The sequence below is a fragment of the Corythoichthys intestinalis genome, chromosome 18 (assembly GCF_030265065.1).
Source record: "Corythoichthys intestinalis isolate RoL2023-P3 chromosome 18, ASM3026506v1, whole genome shotgun sequence".
In the NCBI taxonomy this organism is placed as follows: domain Eukaryota; kingdom Metazoa; phylum Chordata; class Actinopteri; order Syngnathiformes; family Syngnathidae; genus Corythoichthys; species Corythoichthys intestinalis.
This window is the reverse complement of record NC_080412.1, coordinates 33,073,837-33,096,654: the sequence shown is the minus strand read 5'-3', so window position 1 is coordinate 33,096,654 and position 22,818 is coordinate 33,073,837. Positions and strand designations below refer to the sequence as shown.

General features: G+C 39.7%; 1 protein-coding gene across 6 annotated transcripts in view; it reads right to left on the bottom strand.

The window, feature by feature from the left end:
- LOC130906184 (neuronal tyrosine-phosphorylated phosphoinositide-3-kinase adapter 1) overlaps positions 1-22,818 on the bottom strand; it is a 112,890-nt gene that overhangs the window by 17,614 nt on the left and 72,458 nt on the right. For 5 of the 6 annotated variants that reach the window (XM_057820208.1, XM_057820209.1, XM_057820207.1 and 2 more), the window contains 2 exons: positions 2,046-2,416; positions 283-1,974 (listed from right to left, as the gene is read on the bottom strand). In XM_057820208.1, the coding sequence (XP_057676191.1) occupies positions 283-1,974; positions 2,046-2,416 (2,063 nt within the window). The remainder of the gene's footprint in view (positions 1-282; positions 1,975-2,045; positions 2,417-22,818) is intronic. The other variant, XM_057820212.1, reaches the window with a different exon arrangement.

Genomic DNA, 22,818 nt, shown 5'->3' with positions numbered 1-22,818 from the left:
ATGAAAAGATATCAGTTTATCTAAAACATGGGTGTCCAAACCTGTACGAAAGGGCCGCTGTGGGTCCTGGTTTTTGTTCCTACCAATCAAGCACAGACAGTTTAACCAATGAAGTTTGTGCTAAAACAAGCAGCACCTGACTGCAATCAACTGATTACACTTGTGAGACACCAGATTGGTGAAAAGATGTCATCTTGTTTTGTAGGAATGAAATCCAGCACCCACTGCAGCCCTATGTGGAATAGTTTGGACACCACTGATCTAAAACAACCTCTGACTTACTTTCAGTTTCTCTGCTTCCATGGCTGAATGATAATTTTCTCTGCAAGGGCCAGGAAGACCCTTCGTCTCCTGCAAAGTTAGAACTGCTGTCCCAGGGCATGAAGCCAGCTTTGGACTGGAGAGATGAAGAGCCTTCACCACCCTTGGAGCCACCTTCTCCAATGCTTGTGAGGCTGGAGGGCTGCTGTAAAGACGGCGTCTGGGAGCTTCCTCGTAAACTCTCGTAAGCCGGCGGTCTCCGGAATCCTCCGGAGGGGTAAGTCCACAGGAGGGGGCTGTCTGAGGATGGCGGCTTGTAAGCCGGCAGGCCGTGGGGTGTGTGAGAGCGCGAATGAGGACGAGAGTGAGGGCGATGGGATGAGGACAGAGGCGTAGGAGTCAAGCTGGTGGTACCTTGAGATGTGGCAGGAAGAGGATCCAGTTGCAAAGAGTGTGGGCCGCTATCCCGATCACGCTCTCTGTCCTTATCCTTTTCTCTGTCCTTTTCTCTAACCCTGTCTCGATCCCTATCCTTGTCTCGGTCCTTCTCCCTCTCTCCTTTGTCCGTCTTTAAGAGGAAGCTAACAGACTTGCCTTCCTTGCCCGTACTTGAGGTTTGGGTCTGCACGGTGGCCTGGGTGGAAGAATGAGAGCTGCTCTTAAGTGGCGCAGGGGAGTCCCCCCTCTCTGGTTTGCGATAGTGATGGTAGTGAGAGGGCCGATGGTGAGGGTGGTGGTGGTGGTGGTGGGAGAAGGGTGATGTAGATTTCGAGGATGGGGGCAAAGGTGTTGAGTGACTCCTAGCTCTGAGTCCAGGCGCGGGTCCCAACTGGGAGTCTCTGCTGTGTTTCTCTTGAGGTGTTACACTTCCTCCCGATGGCTCTTTGGAGCCCGATGTCGGAACGTTGGAGGAAGTCGAGGAGGAGTTACCAGCTTGCGTGGTCACGCTGGATGTTTGAGATCCCATTTTTGAGGAGCCCGATCCCTTGCTCTGTACTCCCACCCCACTGGACGCTGCTGCCGGTTGAGGGAAAGCAAGCAGCGGGGGCCGGTGCTGTAGAAGGTTAGGGAAAGGAGCAGGGATCTTCGTGTTGGATTCTGGTTCACATTTACTCCCTTGCAACAGGTAGGGAGTAGGCGCCCGTGGAGTGTGGGGGCTGGTGGATAGGACCTGCGGGACGGGGGTGGATGACGCGGAAGAAGGTAGTGGGGACGAATGAGAAATTGAAACTGTAGCTTTAGGTTTGGAATAAGAGGGAGAGGACGACGAGGGTCGCGGCAGTGAAGAAGAGCTACTGGATTGCGAGGAGGGCACGTGGTAATGTTTGGAACTTTTCATCTTCTCGTGTTTGCTCGGCAGGTGTTTCTGGGATTCTCGGTTCTCTTGTAGGGGGTATTTCATCTCTTCGTAGATGGCCTCGCTCTGGTCGGAGTCTGAATCGGGTGTGGTGGCTACCGGGGTGACAGGGTGAGGGGTGGCGGACTGGCTCTCTCTGGTGAAGACTTGACCCACCATCTCTATATAGACCGGCTCATCGTCTCCGTCTCCAGTTTGGATCTGAGAGTCGGCCCCTTGGAATGGGAGCGATGCGGCAGAATGAGGCACACGTGGAGGAAGGGGGTCGAAGGAGAGCTGGGTGCTGGGACTTCTCTTGGGTTTTAAAGGAGGCACCTTTTTGGAGCCAATGTCTCCAGAGTCGGATTTCTTCATGGCTGCAGGGATAGAACGATATGTTAAAATGTTTTTTCGGAGAATAACATGCATTACCGGTGTCACTTCTAACCATTTTTCTTCTCGGAGTGCTTGCCCTGCGAGTGGGAGTTCGGTGGAGGTGGCGGCGGCGTCTCGGGAGGTCCTCTGCTATCAGCAGATGAAGAGCTGAGGCGAGTGCTTGGATGACGTTTGGGTTTGACGGGCGGGCATCGGCCACCGTGTTGGGATTGGCCATCAGAGTAATCTCCATTTTCCAGACTGTCGTCCCCGGCGCCGACTGCGTGGCAGGACTGCGAGCGCGGCGCCATGGCTGAGGCACACGAGTGAGGCGAAAGGTCCTGGGAGGCCGGCATAGTCATGAAGCCCATTCGGAAGTGGCGACGGAACGAGGCCAAGTCTCTGACCTTGCCCACGGTCGCCGAGGGGTCATTTGCAGAGGAACTGCAGTTTAAGCACAAGCATAAAAGAATCATAGAAATGTTTATTTACTCCAGTTTATTCCATATGCCCCCCTCAAACAACAGCTTAGCCTGCAGGTTTTTTTTTTTTAGCCCAAAAAGAAACACCTTAGAGTCACCTCCATCTTTTCCACTGACAGTTTTTTCCCCATCTCCTCCTCTTCACATTTACTCTGCTCTCAAATGCACTTAATTAGGAAATCAATTCCCCTGTCAAAACAGAGTACTCTTAGTGAATACTAGACTGTTGGAATTCACGCACGCTTTCTACTCTCAACCCACGTCTGTTTTCCGCTCTCAGCCGTTACCATGGAAACCCCTGTTGTGCGTTTGACGGTTTCTCTCTGAAATTGTGGATTCATTTGTCACGCAAGCTCCCAAAACAATAAATAAAAGTGATGGAACTCAACAAAGTGTGCAATGGCTGATGTTTTTTTTTTTTTTTTTTTTTTTTAAACTTATAGCACCCTCTTTCATTGTATATTCAGCTTAGTCCCTCACTTGTTTAACTGTAAATGTACAGTGAAAGTTGTTATCCAAAACAATTTAGTTCTGAACCAATTACTTAAAGAAGAAATGAGTAGAGTTGTTATTACAGTAAGATTATGAAATCACAGTACTGCGACTGGTGAACTCAGTTTCCAAATGGCCTTTCAGCGAGTGGTTTCAATGGGTGTGACGCTCAATTAATTTCCTGTCAGCTCTCCCATTTAACATTGATATTTGACATCTACAATATAGCCAGCCGTATATGGCAGTGAATGAGTTGCTGAATGGCTGCAATGCTCCAAAACGCATCTATACTTTGAGCAGATACAGCATGTATACATCAATAACTAAAACCTTGTCCCAAAAGTAATTAAAGGACTCCACTTGTTAATTCAGCATATTATAATTTGTTTACACCTTAGCGATGGCTCGGGGAGCACATATGTAACGAGCCAGCAAATTGTATAGTTTCCTCAAGTGAACGGATATTGCACTGTAATATACAGTGATCCCTCGTTTTTCACGGTTAATGGGGACCAGGACCTGCAGCGATAAGTGTAAAACCACGAAGTAGCACCGAAAACAAATTATTAAATTATTTTGTGTGTGTGTGTGTGTGTGTGTGTGTGTGCGCGCGCGCGTGTGTGTGTGTGTTCAATGTATTTATTCAGAATTAGCATTGGAAAGAGATACATACATTTTTATTTTTTTCACTTTTCATCAGAGTATAATAAAAAAAATGTACAGTGGGGCAAATAAGTATTTAGTCAACCACTAGTTGTGCAAGTTCTCCCACTTGAAAATATTAGAGAGGCCTGTAATTGTCAACATGGGTAAACCTCAACCATGAGAGACAGAATGTGGAAAAAAAAACAGAAAATCACATCGTCTGATTTTTAAAGAATTTATTTGCAAATCATGGTGGAAAATAACTATTTGTCAATACCAAAAGTTCATCTCAATACTTTGTTATGTTCCCTTTGTTGGCAATAACGGAGGCCAAACGTTTTCTGTAACTCTTCACAAGTTTTTCACACACTGTTGCTGGTATTTTGGCCCATTCCTCCATGCAGATGTCCTCTAGAGCAGGGATGTTTTGGGGCTGTCGTTCGGCAACACGGACTTTCAACTCCCTCCTCACCCCGTGGCGTCAAAATGATAACAAGAACGGTGAGCAAAAATCCCAGAACCACACGGGGGGGACATAGTGAATGACCTACAGAGAGCTGGGACCACAGTAACAAAGGCTACTATCAGTAACACAATGCGCCGCCAGGGACTCAAATCCTGCACTGCCAGATGTGTCCCCCTGCTGAAGAAAGTACACGTCCAGGCTCGTCTGTGGTTCGCTAGAGAGCATTTGGATGATCCAGAAGAGGACTGGGAGAATGTGTTATGGTCAGATGAAACCAAAATAGAACTTTTTGGTAGAAACACAGGTTCTTGTGTTTGGAGGAAAAGGAATACTGAATTGCACCATACCCACTGTGAAGCATGGGGGTGGAAACATCATGCTTTGGGGGTGTTTTTCTGCAAAGGGACCAGGACGACTGATCTGTGTAAAGGAAAGAATGAATGGGGCCATGTATGGAGAGATTTTGAGTGAAAATGTCCTTCCATCAGTAAGGGCATTGAAGATGAGGCGTGGCTGGGTCTTTCAGCATGACAATGATCCCAAACACATAGCCAGGGCAACAAAGGAGTGGCTTCGTAAGAAGCATTTCAAGGTCCTGGAGTGGCCTAGCCAGTCTCCAGATCTCAACCCCATAGAAAATCTGTGGAGGGAGTTGAAATTCAGTGTTGCCCAACGACAGCCCCAAAACATCACTGCTCTAGAGGAGATCCGCATGGAGGAATGGGCCAAAATACCAGCAACAGTGTGTGAAAAGCTTGTGAAGAGTTACAGAAAACATTTTGCCCCCGTTATTGCCAACAAAGGGTACATAACAAAGTATTGAGATGAACTTTTGGTATTGACCAAATACTTATTTTCCACCATGATTTGCAAATAAATTATTTAAAAATCAAACAATGTTGATTTTCTGTTTTTCCACATTCTGTCTCTCATGGTTGAGGTTTACCCCTGTTGACAATTACAGGCCTCTCTAATATTTTCAAGTGGGAGAACTTGCACAATTAGTGGTTGACTAAATACATATTTGCCCCACTGTATACGTATATGGCAGAAAACACAGACAAGGCTGAAAAAGCAGTTTCTGCTCTTGCACCCCTCTTTAAAATAAACTGCTGTATTGTAAGCCAAAAGAACTGTTGTGTTTGATAGAACAATATGTCTATATGCTGCCATTGCAGTTTCATGGCGCAAAAAGCCCTGAACTATTTTTAATTTGTCCGTTTTACCCTGGAGACCCCCATTTACAGACACCACGCAACCGCTTTTGTTTCAACCCAGCCATATAAGAAGGCAAGTAATTATATTTATTATTCGAAATGTCTATCATTTAGCTGAGAATCATTAATTGATGTGTAATATTTAGTTTTAAAACAAAAACGGCTTTATAAAATTATTCACACGTACTGTATATTTTAAACTTTTAAACAAATTACGTCACAATGAAAAAAATAGTGTCTGTAAATAGGTCACGGAAATCTACCTCATAACTGACGCTTAATTGTATTATTTTTGTTACTCTCGCATTTTACCCGATATTTTAGATGATAAATAATCGATCCATACAAAGAAAAATTGAAATAAAAAACGTTTAAAAAGGTGAATATTTGAAAAAGAAAATCTCTACCACTCCTTGATGTCTGCGATTTCTGCATTGCGACCCTTGTTATATTACCGTGTTTCACCCATTAAATTCTCCTTAATTGTGAATGGTTCCTTTTATTTAACCCTTCAGACCTAACCATGCTGCAATGGATCATGTAAAGTGCTCATTTGTCATTAAAAACACATCAACATGAAAGACAACCAATAAAAGCATGGAATATCCCCCACCAAAAAAATTGCAGAGAAGAATAAAATTCTCAGCAGAAAAAATGCGTGTTTGAAGGGGTTAATTATGAAAATTTGACTCATTTCAATTCTTATTATTTATATGGGACATTTATTTTCCATAACTTCATTTGCTCTCTTATTTTTCACAGAATGTTTATTTCATTTGGAAAACCTTGAAGTTGTTGCATTTATCATTATTAAAGCATCTAGTGGGGCATCAGAATACAATTAGCAATAACACGTTAAGTGCACGAATGCATATATCAGTATCGGTTTGATATCGGTGTCAGATTGTTGGAGTTTAACAATTTCGGGATATCGGCTAAAAAGTCATTTTCGGACAACTCTCATCAAATGCATCGATAACCATTTTTCATTGTTGATTTTATACTCTTACATATTTCTTTAGTGTATTTACATTTTACAAAGGCACGTGGAAAAAAATATTTCCTCTTTATTTATTTAATGTTTTATTTGGAAAAAAAAAAATACAAAAAATCATTTTAATTAAAAATATGAAGTAAATTGAAAGCCTTTCCTAAACTTTGCAAAAAACAAAAAACTGCAAACTATCGAATATATTATTATACCGATATATTTTTTGGGTAATACTTTCACGTGCTTCTTTGTCATTACTTAATTTAAAAAATTAAGTACATATTTATGTCAGTGAGATCAGTGATGATTGGATTAAGTCCGGCTGTGGCCATTCACAGCTGTGTCATGACACTCGGTGAGACATGCTACACAGAGTTTTTGGATCAAAACAAGGTAAGTACGTGACAATATCTTGTTGAAATCATTGTCTTTAATTATGCTCTCTCATGCTCTCACCTCGAGTTAGTGTTTAGTTGTTTATTTATTTATTTTTTAAATGCCCTCCTGTGCAAAACTTTTCTTCCCCCAGAAAATTGAGATTTTAGGCTTTCCAATGATGTATCACACATGCCTATAGAAAATTTGGCCATATTGGGGATTTCAGAGCGAACTTCAAGTCACCTGAGTGTTTTCCGCTATACAGGGGTCGCGTTAACCGAATATTTTCCGTCGTTGACCGTTTTTTTAAAACGGTGACGGAAAAAACAAGTCCATCTGTCATTTTGACAGGTTGCAATACACACCCTAGACCACAGGGTGGCGAGTGAGCATATTAATTAGCTATTGTCTCTCTTGATGCATGACGTCGTTGGCCTTACTCGGAAAAATGTCAAGGCAACTGAGTGTCCAAAGTTTCTTCAAAAAGCCCAAAAACGACGATGATGTTGATAAAAGAGGTGAAAAAAAAAGAGTGTGGCCGCAGAGCGCGGATTCAGCCTCCAGAACAACATCAAAACGGCCATGAGAAGTCATCTGTCCGAGGCAAAAGTCCAAAACCTCATGACAATAGCCTCTGCAGCAATCCCACTTGAGACATTTGATTATGCACAAGCGGGCACGCAATTCAAGTCCATGCGCACCAGGAGGAAGGTGTGAGACTGCGTTCAGGCCACAGCAGGTGAACTGTTAATTTCATTGTTCCATATGTAGCCTACCTACTGGGGCCACAGTCAGCTGTTTTTGTCACTGCGGAGAAAAAGTTACATATTCATCTGCTTGATGTGTGATGGCACGGTGTGGATTCTCTGTTAAGCTTGTTCGGACAGAATATTAATTAAAAATGAATGATAACTAAATACTATTGAATATGTCATTATTATCATTTAAAAAATTTAAGTGACGGGTATAAATAGATTATGACCGGATTTTGATGACCCTGTCAGTCAAAATGACAAACAACGAAAAAGTCTAGCGCAACCTCTGCCGCTATATGTACAGTATTTTAATGGTTTTGAAGCACTTCAAATGTAATGATTAGGATGAGTTTTAAACATGTTACTATCCCACCAAATTATATTTAAACAAGAAAAAAGTAGAAAAATGCTTGTCTTTCTTAAATGCTTTATTTAGTTAGTCCACTGAAATCCGCTCAAGGTACTCATGTACACCCAATGAATTGCCACAGCAACTGTTTAACAAGTTAAACGATGATCGACGCATGCGGCGCTTTGAAGTTTCGGCTTCCAAATGTCTCTGGCAAGATCAAACCTTAACTTTTGTCAGTCATCTTCAACTTTAATAAGCAACTCCACTGCCTGACCAAGAAAAGCAGCAGGAGCAAGAGTGAGAGACTACATGATCGGATCGGGACAGCTCTACAAAATAGTTCATTTATTTACAGTATTTATTTATTTTAATCGAGAAAAAAAAATCTGCGAAGTAGCGAGGGATCACTGTACTGTAACAATACAGGTCACATGGAATTGTTTCAATGATGCAGTGAAGCACACGGGAAGACAACTGGGGCTTACAGCACGTTGTCAACATTACAGGCAGCCCGAGCCACATTCACGTTAGGAGTGATGGAGAACACGTGTCTGCAGCCTGATTTCAGAATGTAGGTACTGTACTGAACTGCACATGCCTGCGGATTCTTGTATACTTCCACATAGCTGTGGCTTCTCAAATTGAACATGGCCATAGCAGGGCCAAATTTAGACCAGAATGGCTGCTGCATGATTTCTACAGGCACTATCAAATACATTATTTTTTTTCCCCAAGAAGCTTACATCTTGGAAGCAAAAAGGAATTCACAAAACGCAATCCATGCTACTCTAATATAGAGCCATTTATTGTACAGATTTTTTTTTTTTTAAATCCATTTTCCTTTGTGTATTTCAGCTTCCTCTTAATTTCCCAAAACCAGTGGTTTTCGCCAACGATGACAATAACGAAAATATTTCGTCTACAAACAATTTTTTTTTTCATGACGATAACATGATGAACTAAAAACGTAGATATTAATGGCTATATTTTGAGTTATTTTGAGGGGAAAATAAATTAACTATTATATAAGCTGCACACACACACACACTACTTTTCATTGTGTCAAAGTGTTATTTTGTCAGTGTTGTTCCATCAAAAGATATACTTAAATATCTGCAGAAATGCGAGGGGTGTACCCACTTTTGTGGTACACTCTATAGTTAAACAAGCAACAAGTAAAAGCTCATATGATGACAAATTAAATGATGTGTACACTTTTTTTAATCATAAAGAGATCTTCATCCGTAGCCATTTATCATAAACCTTTAATGTGCAAACGCTCTACCTGGAGTCTAAATGAATATTTCCACATAAAAATCCCATTAGGTTCAGCGTGCTAATAAAAGCCTGATATGAAATATGGCGACTTTGTAACCTTTGTCCCAATCATGTGGGAAGAAGCATGTACACGGTCAAAACATTATGAGGTCATCAGCTGCTTTACTGAAGCTGCTCATGAGGATGATGTTGCTAGGCAAAGAGCGTGGTGCCCCCTCGCAGCTAGCGTCCTATTTCAAATCTACCTTTCTGGGACATTGTTCACGAGTGGATTGTGTTCAAACCAATGAGTGCAAATATTCTCTTGGAGATGAGGACATGCAATGAAGTGTCAGCGCAATCCGTCAATGTCTTGCCGAAACTTTTAGGTTAAGGTTGGGTGCTGACATTGAGTGTGCGAGTGTCCTCATTGTGACAGACCTCACTGACACGTCTGACACAACACATGACACTTTAATTGATGGCTTTAAGTTATGGCTTGTCTCTCATGAAGCTTGTGATTCATCCTCTGTAACCGGGATGGACACTCCATAGCGCACAGAGGTGGGCAGTAAAACGTTACATTTACTGCGTTACATTTACTTTAGTAGCTTTTTTTAGAAAAATGTACTTTTTAGAGTAGTTTTACCAGACCGCATGGTGCTTTACCTTTACTTGAGTAAATTTGTGAACGATATTCTTACTCCGCTTCTTTGGGCTACGCTAGTCATTACATTTTTCCTCTTTTTCTACATATTGACTTTATTTTTGCCAGAGATGGCGTAAGTAGCTCTACCAGTTTCACCACAGATCTTGCAACATGACTCCACTAAACCATTCAGAGGCAGTGTTGTTTTCGTCATCGATGACTATAACAAAAAATTAGGGCTGTCACACGATTAAAATTTTTAATCGAGTTAATTACAGCTTATAAATTAATTAATCGTAATTAATCGCAATTAAGCGCAATTCAAACCATTTATAAAATATGCCATATTTTTCTGTAAATTATTGTTGGAATGGAAAGATACGAAGATGGATATATACATTCAACATATGGTACATAAGGACTGTGTTTGTTTATTATAACAATAAATCAACAAGATGGCATTAACATTATTAAAATTCTGTTAAAGCGATCCATGAATAGAAAGACTTGTAGTTCTTAAAAGATAAATGTTAGTACAAGTTATAGAAATTTTATATTAAAACCCCTCTTAACTCTTTCACTCCCAGCCATTTTCACCAGAGCAAGGCCGTTCGCTCCCGGCCGTTTTTTCTGGATTTTGACTGATTTTGCAAGGCCCACAGAAAATTCTGTTCTATTGCTATATAAACTTAGAACTCTCTTCTTTCAGCAGAAAAAAAAGTAAGTTCGTATCTTTTTCCATTCTTTAGAAATCAGCATTAGAAAATAGCTTAGTTTGAGCAATTTTCCAATTTCTGATGAAAAAACGGAGAAAATGAGCTTTTTGTAAACGCATACATTTCAAACATAACTTTGACTTTAACAAAGCTATTTTTTGCATTAGTTACATCCCAAACATCTGAATAATGTTTTCCTTTTACAAAATACTATGAACAACCAGACAAATAGAGCTTTAGATAGAATAGTAACAATTTATTCACACACAACGACTGAGAGATGATGGTTTGTCGCCGAGATGACGCCGTTGTCGCCACGTCAGCTGTGTAAACTTTTCCCTCATCGTTGTCTGTCTCACAAAAATGGATTATTTTTGCATTTCTGCGGGGTCTGCTAGGCGAGCCGCTCCACGGGGGGTTTCACTCGTTTTGCACGATCGTCCAGCGCCTGGTGTCCCAGGCGTCCTCTCGTTGTTTTGTCCGGACGGAGCGCCGCGTGGGCTCAATCCGCCAGCGCTTTGACAATGCTGGCCGGCCGTTCACTGCTGTTGAATCGGCTTGTCTAGTCTTCCAAAATGCGTTACTGCCCTCCAGTGGCCAGTTTTATTGCTTTAAAATTGGTTTGGAGCGTTTTTCTTTGTTTCTCAGATACAGCGGAAGCTATATATGCTTCTTATAAAAAAAAAAACGCAAAAGACGTATAAATACGGTTGCGGGACAGTTGAGCATTTAAAAATAAAACGTATTTATACGGTTCCGGGAGCAAATGAGTTAATGTTTTCGTTTTAGTAAAATTTGCAAAATTTTCAATCAAAAAATAAACTAGTAGCCCGCCATTGATGATGTTAATAATTACTTACACAATGCTCATGGGTGCTGAAGCCTATAAAATCAGTCGCACCCAAGCGCCAGCAGAGGGCGGCAAAACTACATAAAATACAATTAACAAGTGGGCATTTCACTGTACTGTCATTTAAATCTGTCTGAGCGGGGCACGTGCGTTAATTGCGTCAAATATTTTAACGTGATTAATCAAAAAAATGTATTACCGCCCGTTAACGCGATAATTTTGACAGCCCTACAAAAAATATTTCGTCAATGGACAATTTTTTTATGACGATGATGAGACGATAACAAGCTAAAAACGTGTCTTGGAAGACTAAAACATAACAAGATAAATACCAGTTTTCGTCTGAAAGACAAGAACATGATGAAAATGCGCCGTGGTTTCCGTCACATATTCATAATATGTAATATTTTTATGTGTTGTTGTGCGCGAGTGCCCCCTCCAGTTGCCAGGCTTGCTTGTTTTGTAACAAATAGTAAGATTTGTTTTCTTATCTTGGCAAGAGATAACATGCAATGTTGATTTAGCCTTTAAAGGTCTGTGCTGAGTGATTATCACACACTAAATGTAGCTCGTAGCGTTAGCATAGCATGCACGTTAGAAATAGTGCTGGTGCTAGCAGCGAGCGTCCCCCTTAAGCTGTTGGCCTTTTTTCACACACAGTATGTGGGGTCCATGTGGACATAATTAATTCAAAGTGTACCGTTTTGCTGCTAAGTGTGTATCATCACCAGGAAGTTGATGTTGTCCTTGTAGACACTACAATATGTGCTCATCCTCCAATGTTCATTCAAAATGGTTGGAAAAATGTATTTATTTATTTTGGGCTAAAACTTGAATTTTACAGACAAAAACATTTTGAGTAAACATCGACTAAATCTAAAAGAAGTCAAACACATTTTGAAATGACTAATATATGACTAAGACAAATAAGTATTATCGTCCAAAAGACTAATTCAAAGAGCTGCCAAAAACAACACTGTTTTTTTCTCCTCTAAAGGGCACTCATGCTCTTTGGACGGGTAATGGGTCATCATAGTGTTCTGGTCTGAATTTGGTGATTTTTGTGTCATCTTTTTGGCATTGTACTGTCATGTAATGGGCTAAGCCAGGGATCCCCAACCACCGGTCTGTGACGCATTTGCTATCGGGCTACAGGGAAAAAAACTGTTTAAGGCCACCTTCTGGCCTGTGTCTCATGACTAAACCTCGTAGAAATTTGCGTACGTCGCCCTCTAGTGGTTTGCTGCCATTACTGGGGTGTTTGCACACCTATAGCAACCCGGAGTCAGTCAATGTAAACAGTAACGTTAGCTGCTATTTGGCTGTGTGCTGCGGGCGATGAGGTCTTTGGACAGCTGTTTTACAGGGAAAAGGCCACCTGTTGAACCAGAAGAGGAGCCTACAACCAAGTCCATTTTGCATAATATGTGGCTATAAGCTAGCAGGTTGGGGACCATTGTGCTATGGTACAGTTTAATAATAACAGTTCATATATATGAAGTTGTGCTGAGAAAAAAATACCATTATTGAAAAAAATATATATATTTGTAAGCAATTATCACAATGTTACTCATTACTTGAGTATTGTTCTCAACGAATACTTTTTTTTACTTGTACTTGAGTAAATTTTTAGATGACTACTTTTAGTTTTACTTGAGTAATATTATTTAAAAGTAATGCTAATCCTACTTGAGCAGTGTTGCAATGATTAATCAATTAACTCCAGTGATTCGATTAGGAAAAAAGCTTCGATTCAAGTTTTGCTGCTTCGAGGATTCGTTTAACTAAGAGTGGCGTTGTAATGGTTTTGAAAGTGTTTGCATTTAGTTTCATTGAGTTGGGTGGATACACTGACCTCTAGTGGCAATAGTGAATATGGCATAACTCATTTAACATGGCTGAATCCAGCTGCTTAATGTTAAGAACAACATAAGGTAAGTTGTTTGAGTTAATGTTTTTTTTTGTTTTGTTTTGTTTTTGTATTTGTCATTCAGTTTATAGGGATATTTAGCAGTTTTTTTTTTTTTTTTGTCGGAATATGTGTTGTAAACAAACAAACAAAAAAGTTAGCATTTTATAGCATTTAAGCTAGCGGACTTTTGCTATGCAAGTGAGCCAATTGCTCATTTGTTGTACTTTGATCCTCATTTATTATTTTTTCTATATCATTTGAGGCGAAGATCTGGTATTTTAAATATTGCTCTTGTGAAATTCTGCATAGTTTGAAGAAACACTCGGGAATTATTATTATTATTTTGTATTCACATTTAATGCTTTCGAAAGTGCAATCTTAGCGAGCCTTTGTTTTACATCACCTAAAATGTATTCTGCAACATATTAAATGATCCTAACTTAGTAATTCATAGATTAATCGACTACTAAAATAATCGATAGCTGTAGCTTAAGTAAAGTTTTTGGCTACTCAACCAACCTCTGGTAGCACATCAGCTCAAAGGAAACCAACGGCAATTTGCTAAACTAAGTTTTAGTCTTTAAAAAAATTGCATCACTTAACACTTTAGCATAATACAGCTCTGTCCACCAACTGACACTAGTGACAATAGTGTATTTTATAGACTGGCTTCTCATTTTAGACCCTGCATTCATTCATTGGAAACAAGATTTGTCCTTGGAAGACTTCCTTGTAATATTTTTCCTATAATGATCAATGTACAATTAAAAATTCCATCCATCTTTGATAACATTCACTATTCATTTCTCTTCAATATTGACTGTCATTGTTTGTGAAATGATTTATTTAGACGTGATGCGATAATCTTAAACACATTCCATACGCACGAAATATTGCGCATACATTTGACATATAATATATGGATACTAATATATCAGCATTTGTAGTTTATATATTTATGATACCAGCACATATTATAAACATCAACTGATGTTAATCGTGTTCACTGTAAATATGGGGTGAATGATTTCTAAATGCGTAATTATAATATGTAAGTATATCACTGTCAATGTTATACTTTACATGTTGCACAAAGATGCCGTAATAAGATTATATTGCATACAGTATTTGAAACCTTCATCTTCAATGCTACTTCCTGCTTTTGTTTATACTTTATTTAGATCTTTCTTCTTGGTTATCTTCTTTTTTTTATCCATATCTCTAGTCACAAGTCTGATTAAAGAAAAACAGATTCATTTTTATTAGTTTGTTATTTTTCCAAATGTTATTTTTCTTGTTTTGTAAAACCGAACTGCATTGTTTTCTAGTACCAGCAAATAAATCCTTTTCTTCGTGAATGAAAATAAACACTGCTCCGGTCTGTCTGCCACAGTAAATCATAAAATAAAACTTACTTTCTCACCCATTTAAAATTCCTTATCTTCAAAGCCGTCTCAGCTTCATAAATGGGATTCCTCTCCTGAGGTATGCCAGATATCAAACTATCTACTTTCACTCTCTTCATCTGACCTCCTGTGTCCCCCCTCCTGCACCGGCACTGCAGTATGCCAATGTTTGACTGGAGTCCCACCCTCATGTCTCTTACCGGGTCCTGTTTGGACTCAAAGGCGGTCATGTCCTCTTCTCACCTTTGCCGCTGCAGCGTTGTGCGGCTCTGCTTTCATCTCTCATCAAGTCTTATTTTAGTGTAGAATTGCCCCGCAGGAAACACCAGACGACACTAGTCAACGAGCTAAATGATGTGAATGTGGACCGTAACCACTGTAGCCGTACACAATGAACAGAAACACTTGCTAGCAATGTGACGCGCAACATCTCCCTCACGAGCTTTCGCATGCTGTTCAAAAGCTGCTTTGTCACCAGCAACGTGCTAACGATAGCGTCGAGCGTCTTATGATCTGATTAGACCGCTTGAAGCCCTGTACGCTTTCCAACACGTCTGTGCCAAAACAATTTGAAGAAAACGCATCTCGGGTGACTACTCATTCATGTTTTTTTCTGCAGACGATGCAAGTAGGATAGTATGGTGAAGGACCGCTTACGAAAGAGTCTGCCTCAAAGTTCAGAGGTTCTGGGTTTGTAAATCTTGACTCAGACTTATTGAAGCTGGCAATTTATATCCACCAGTAATTTACAGTTGAATGTAGGGGTGTGACAAAATATCGAAATGGTGATATATCGTGATACTTTGTATTCCAAAAGGTTATCGATATGCTTCTGCCATGAATCGAGATATCGTTTTAAAAAGGTGTCAATGTCTAAAGTAAAAATAAAAATGAACGAACAAGTTGCTACCACTATCTTCCATCATAATAGTGTCTCAGTTAACCCTAAGGCTGCATTGAGGGTGCTCGATGCCCAATCCATTTAGACTGGGAACGTTCGTTCATTCGAAACCAGAGCATTCACAGTCATTCGGTCCGATATTCAGGGCATTTACAGGTCACTCGCTGTTCAGTTTAGGGCATTTACAGGTCATTTTCTGTTGAGTTTGAGTCACTGCCTATTAATTTGGGTGATTCCCAGGTCACTTCCTGTTCTCTAACTCAAAATAAACAGGAAGATAATTATAAAATACACCAAAATCAACAGGAAGTAACTGAAAATCAACAGGAAAATGACCTTAAATGGCCCAAAATTACCTCATTGCCTGGAATGGCGTACCGCACACATGCTATTTTTAGAACGTGACGTGGCATCGTAAAGCGGAAGTAAAGCCGAAGTGGGACATTATAGACCCGCCCTCGCATAGAAACAACGTAATTTGTGCCACTTTTCTCCGGTAATCTTTCAAAAACAAACATTCCGATCACACATTGCTTTTTTGGAACTTGTAGAAACGACTCTAGACACTACGACACATGAAGGATGTTTTCTTCATACGTTTCCGGAAACCAAAAACTCGGGAGGAAAAAATGTGAAGACCGAATCAACTTGCGCGGACTTTAACACCAGCTCGGTGAATCTATACACGTTTCATATGCAGTAAACATTTTGTTGGGTTGTCATGGTCTTTCAGAGGACAAAGAGGTAAGCCATTTTTATATTTTTAACTTATTTTTTTAGCGTAGCATTGTGCCGTACTGCTTCTGTCTGACAATGAATGACCTGAAAAGAATTACAATGGTATCTGAATGCCACTGTTACCGTTTCTGTTTTATATATATATATATGTATATACAACTTTAGTAAGGGGGAAGTGTAAGTAAATTGTAGAATTAAGATTTGTTATCAATGAAAAAATTAAAAGTGTTCGTTGGCTGTCACTGAGTAGCATTTGCGATCGCTTCACAAAGCTAACTAAATTACGGTTACAAGAACGGTAAGAGACCTAGGACAACCAGAGGATATATAAGAAAGGCATGGCTGATGGATAGCTTAATGAAACAGGAGAATGTCATTGTCAGTCGCGTTAATAAAAAAGCTAAGGCTATGCTTAGGTCGGCTCATTTTTTTCGTCTTTTTCAGCCTTCGACACTCAAGCCATCTCTTTAACTGAACATTTTTATGTTTTTCCACATCTTTGCCAGTGAATTTGGCACCAGGCCAGCATTTTTGGAAAGAATTGGTAGGTTTAGCTCTGTAAACATCCCCTTCGTACACGATTTCCATTCATTTCCTATCAGGGACAACCGGTGGCTTGTCCCTACTTAGCAACAGTAGCTAATGTCATGAATATTAATCAACGGAAGTGACGTGTTGCTTGCGATACGCCATTGGCTGCGACTACCGGCCATAGACGTTCAATCCTTTTGAAGTGGGAGGGATGGCAGCGAATGAACGAATGTTCATTCGCTGCCACCCTCCCAGTTCAAATGGATTGGACGTCTACAAGTGATAAACTCATTCCAATTCACAGCAGAAGCTTGTTTTTCTGTTTATTAGTTGTTTGTAGAATATCCTAGAATGATTTCCTGACCAATCTCTCGATAATCGTTGTATCGCCATATCGTCAGATCATTGTTATCGTAAGCTTTGCATCGCAAATTGTATCGTATCGTGAGGTGCCAAGAGGTTCCCACTCCTAGTTGAACGTATCCTGATGTAACCCCAATGTGGGTTATTCCAAAATTTAAAGACATTCTGGCTTTAGAATTCTTGGAAAATAAGCCTGTGTTTTTAATTTTATGCTCCATATTCATCAGTTTTAGGTAATAAACTATTAAATTATGGCTATTAACCTACTGTCACGAGCTGTGGGTCGTGAATGAATGAACAAGATCCTGGATGCAAGCGGTCAAAATGAGTTTCCGCCGCATGGTGGCCGGGCTCTCCCTTAGAGATAGGGTGAGAAGCTCAGTCATCCGGGAGGGACTCTGTGTCGAGCCGCTACTTCTCCCCGTTGAGAGGAGCCATTTGGGGAGGCTCGGGCATCTGGTTCGGATGCCTCCCGGACGCCTCCCTGGGAGGTGTTCCGAGCATGTCTTACCGGTGGGAGACCCCGGGGACAACCCAGGACACACTGGAGAGACTATGTCTCTAGGCTGGCCTGGGAATGCCTCGGGATCCCGCCGGAGGAGCTGGTTGAAGTGGCTGGGGAGAGGGAAGTCTGGGCTTCCTTGTTAAAGCTGCTGCCACCTCAACCTGACCCCAGATTAAGCAGAATGGAAAGATGGAACTATTAAATTACTGTAGCTAATTTTACAGATCACTGGTGGGATTTTTATTACATAATTTTTAGTGCTGTCAAATTTATCGCGTTAACGGGCGGTAAGAAATGTTTTTGATTAATCACGTTAAAATATTTGACGCAATTAACGCATGCACGGAATGACCCGTTCATGCGTTGCCTCAAACAGTTTACAATGACGCTGTTTTAGCACATTGAGAGCAAAAAGGCAGGGAAATGCGAGTGGACACAGGCGTTCATTGGACCGCGCCTTTTATTGGCTTAAGCGTCGGCAACTCTTTTACAACAAATATAAGTATTTTGGTGAACGACGTGGGGAAGAATGACAGGAGACGATCTTCTTAACATGCTTAATTGAACACAACGCAGATCATACTGTGTACCATTTGCAGCCACCACTGACAGTCATGGTTGCCCAACTACCCATCATGCATTTGGGCGGAACAGTTAAGTCGCTACAGTATCATTTAGTACTGGTGCACGATATCCATTTTTTGAAACCGATACAGATATCGATAACTTCCTGCTCCTCAAAGCTGATACCGATATCGATAACCGATAATAAATATATACTTTTTTAAATGTGTAACCTGAGTTTTTGAACAGCTGGAGGTTTAAAAAAAATTGTGGTGGATTCAACATAGATTTGCCTCTGATCTCATCAGATTTTTCATAATTACATGAACAAAACAGTGTGTTTCACTTCTGCACTGCCTGACAGCCAGCTAAGAATGAATGCACTTCCATAAACCACAAGGCTTGGTCTTTTCTTGCTTTTATGGGAAGACACTCGCCTTAACATTGTGAAAGTACAACAGAAAAATTCACATATTCAATACTCAATATTAGGCCGATCAAAATTATCGCGTTAACGGGCGGTAATTAATTTTTTAAAAATTGAATCACGTTAAAATATTTGACGCAATTAACGCACATGCCCCACTCAAACAGATTAAAATGACAGTACAGTGTAATGTCCGCTTGTTACTTGTTTTTTGGTGTTTGGCACACTCTGCTGGCGCTTGGGTCCAACTGATTTTATGGGTTAGTACCATGAGTGAGTATGGTGTAATTATTGACATCAACAATGGCGTGCTACTAGTTTATTTTTTGATTGAAAATTTTACAAATTTTAATAAAACGAAAACATTGAGTTTTAATATAAAATTTCTATAACGTGTACTAACATTTATCTTTTAAGAACTACAAGTCTTTCTATCCATGGATCACTTTAAGAGAATGTTAATAATGTTAATAATGTTAATGCCATCTTGTTGATCTATTGTTATAATAAACACAGTACTTATGTACCGTATGTTGAATGTATATATCCATCTTGTGTCTTATCTTTCCAATCTAACAATAATTCACAAAAAAATATGGCATATTTTATAGATGGTGTGAATTGCGATTAATTACGATTAATTAATTTTTAAGCTGTAATTACTCGATTAAAAATTTTAATCGTTTGACAGCCCTACTCAATATACAACAAACTGCACAAAACACTTATATACAGAACTATTATATGTATAGCATAGCACACTAGCTTGAGCTACTAAAGCATTGGCTGGGTCTATAACACAACTTATGAAGTTCTGTACATATGACCCTTCACCACAGAAGTAAAAATATTTTGCACATCCATATGTAATAGTAAGCATAAAATACTTAAATATATTTCCGAGGCGGTAACGTAACAGAATGCATTCACGACTGTCAATGCTACCGCTAGACACCGCAATGTGTAAGTGATTGAACCAAACTACTGTAACAAAAATTGGTGCATTGAATTATTCTGACCAGCAGGTGGGAGCAATGCCCCGCAAATGGTCAACTGATTTCCCATACTATCGTGTAAACTGCAAAGCCGGAACAGTACATATTATCGGTCCTATTATAAATGTTATTGGATTTATCGGGATGATGTCATAATTCCTATTATCGGACCGATAATTATCGGACCAATAATTATTGTGCACCAGTATCATTTAGTGAAAGCACAACAACAATAATATTCCTATTATAATATTCTCTCCAAAAAAATAATGTTCACAAAAAGAAAAGCGCTAAATGCAAAGAGAACTGGCATTCCCAATCAAAATAGCTATGCAAAATACACATAAAACTTACTCAGACATTGCCTTGGCTAGATCTCTAATTTAAAACTCGCCATTGACACCTTGTGGTGTATTTCAATCACTATCTTACGTAGTTAAAGAAACTGTGGAAGAACGGCAGGGAGCCCATGTGACGTCCCGGTTGGCGACGTCAACAATGGTAAGCTATTAGTTTATTTTTTGATTGAAAATTTTACAAATTTTTAGGGCTGTCAAACGATTAAAATTTTTAATTGAGTTAATCGCAATACAAACCATCTATAAAATATGCCATATTTTTCTGTAAATTATTGTTGGAATGGAAAGATAAGACAAGACGGATATACTGTATACATTCAACATACTGTACATAAATCCTGTATTTGTTTATTATAACAATAAATCAACAAGATGGCATCAACATTAATATTCTGTTATAGCAATCCATGGATAGAAAGACTTGTATTTTATAAAAGATAAATGTTAGTACAAGTTATAGAAATTTTATATTAAAACCCCTCTTAATGTTTTTGTTTTAATAAAGTTTGTAAAATTTTCAATCAAAAAATAAACTAGTAGCTCGCCATTGTTGATGTCAATAATTACACAATGCTCATGGGTGCTGAAACCCATAAAATCAGTCTCACCCAAGCGCCAGCAGAGGGCGACAAAACACCAAAAAACACAAGTAACAAGTGGAAATGACACTGTGCTGTCATTTTAATCTGAGCGGGGAATGTGCGTTAAATACGTCAAATATTTTAACGTGATTAATTTAAAAAATTAATTACCGCCTGTTAACGCGATAATTTTGACAGCCCTACAAATTTTATTAAAACGAAAACATTAAGAGGGTTTTAAATAAAATTACTATAACTTGTACTCAAATTTATCTTTTAAGAACTACAAGTCTTTCTATCCGTGGATCCCTTTAACACAAAGAATGCTAATAATGTTAATGCCACGTTGTGGATTTATTGTTATAATAAACAAATCCAGTACTTATGTACAGTATGTGGAATGTTTATGTCCGTCTTGTGTCTTATATTTTCATTCAAACAATAATAATAATAATAATATAATAATAATAATAATAATTTACAGAAAAATACGGAATATTTTAGAGATGGGTTGAACTGCGATTAATTACGATAAATTAATTTTTAAGATGTGATTAACTCGACTAAAAATTTTAATCATTTGACAGCCCTAATTAATTTTATTTTGTGTTTATAATTTTTGCAGATGCCATTGCTCTAAGACTGCAACAGAAGCTCAGATTCCCTCAAAATGTCAAAAAGGAAGTGATCAAATGCATACAGTTGTGTGTACATGTCACTGACTAAATATACACCACAACGCGCTCATTCATTCGCGCAGCTTCACAGTCCTTTAAACAGTGTGGAAGCTGTGCGCCTCTAGGGGTCCATGGGCAATGGGCGGGGCCCGGCTGGCCCGGATGCTCTGGTTCTCTGCATGATGACTGGATGAACTGTCTGAGGCCGAGTCCCTTTTTGATTGACATCGAAATGAGCGAATAAGTGATCTTGAAATACAGTGCTGGCCAAAAGTATTGGCACCCCTGCAATTTTGTCACATAATGCTCTATTTCTCCCAGAAAATGATTGCAATTACAAATGCTTTGGTAGTAATATATTAATTTATTTTGCTTGCAATGAAAAAACACAAAATGAAAAAAAAAAAAATCAAATCCTTATCATTTTAAAGAAAACTCCAAAAATGGGCCGGACAAAAGTATTGGTACCCTCAGCACAACCTTTAGACAAAATAACTGCGAACAACCGCTTCTGGTATCCATCAATGAGTTTTTTTACAATGCTCTTCTGGAATTTTAGACCATTCTTCTTTGGCCAACTGCTCTAGGTCTCTGAGATTTGAAGGATGCATTCTCCAAACTGCCATATTCAGATCTCTCCACAGGTGTTCTATAGGATTCATGTCTGGACTCATTGCTGGCCACTTTAGAAGTCTCCAGTGCTTTCTCTCAAACCATTTTCTAGTACTTTTTGAAGTGTGTGTTTTCGGTCATTGTCCTGCTGGAAGACCCACAACCTCTGAGGAAGAAGTTTTCTCACACTGGGGCCCTAAATTTTGCTGCAAAATTTGTTTGTAGACTTCATAGTGCCATGCACACGGTCAGCAAAGCAGAGTAAGAGGCAGCAAAGCAACCCCAAGACGTCAGGGAAAATCTCTGATGTTTGACTGTGGTGACTGTGTTCTTTTCTTTGAAGTCCTCATTATTTTCCCCTGTTAACTCTATGTTGATGCCTCTTCCCAAAAAACTCAACTTTTTGTCTCATCTGACCAGAGAACATTCTTCCAAAACATTTTTGGCTTTCTCAGGTAAGTCTGGGCAAACTCCAGCCTGGCTTTTTTATGTCTCTGGGTCAGAGGTGGGGTCTTCCCGGGTATCCTACCATAGAGTCCCTTTTCGTTCAGATGCCGACGAATAGTACGGGTTCACACTTTTGTACCCTCGGATTTCAGGACAGCTTGAACCTGGATGTTAGTCTAGGTTCTTAATCCACCATGTGTACAATCTTTCGTTGAAATCTCTTGTCCCATTTTTCTTTTCCGTCCACATCAAAGGAGGTTAGCCACAGTGCCATGGGCTTCATACTTATGACACTGCGCAGGGTAGACACAGGAACATTCAGGTCTTTGGAGATGGACTTGTAGCCTTGAGATTGCCCATGCTTCCTCACAATTTTCCTTCTAAAGTCCTCAGAGAGTTCTTTGGTCTTCTTTCTTTTCTCCATGCGCAATGTGGTACACACAACGACACAGGACAGCAGTTGAGACAATTTTAATCCATTTTAACTGGCTGCAAGTGTGAGTTAGTTATTGCCAACACCTGTTATGTGCCACAGATATGTAACGGGTGCTTTTAATTTCACAAATTAGAGAAGCATC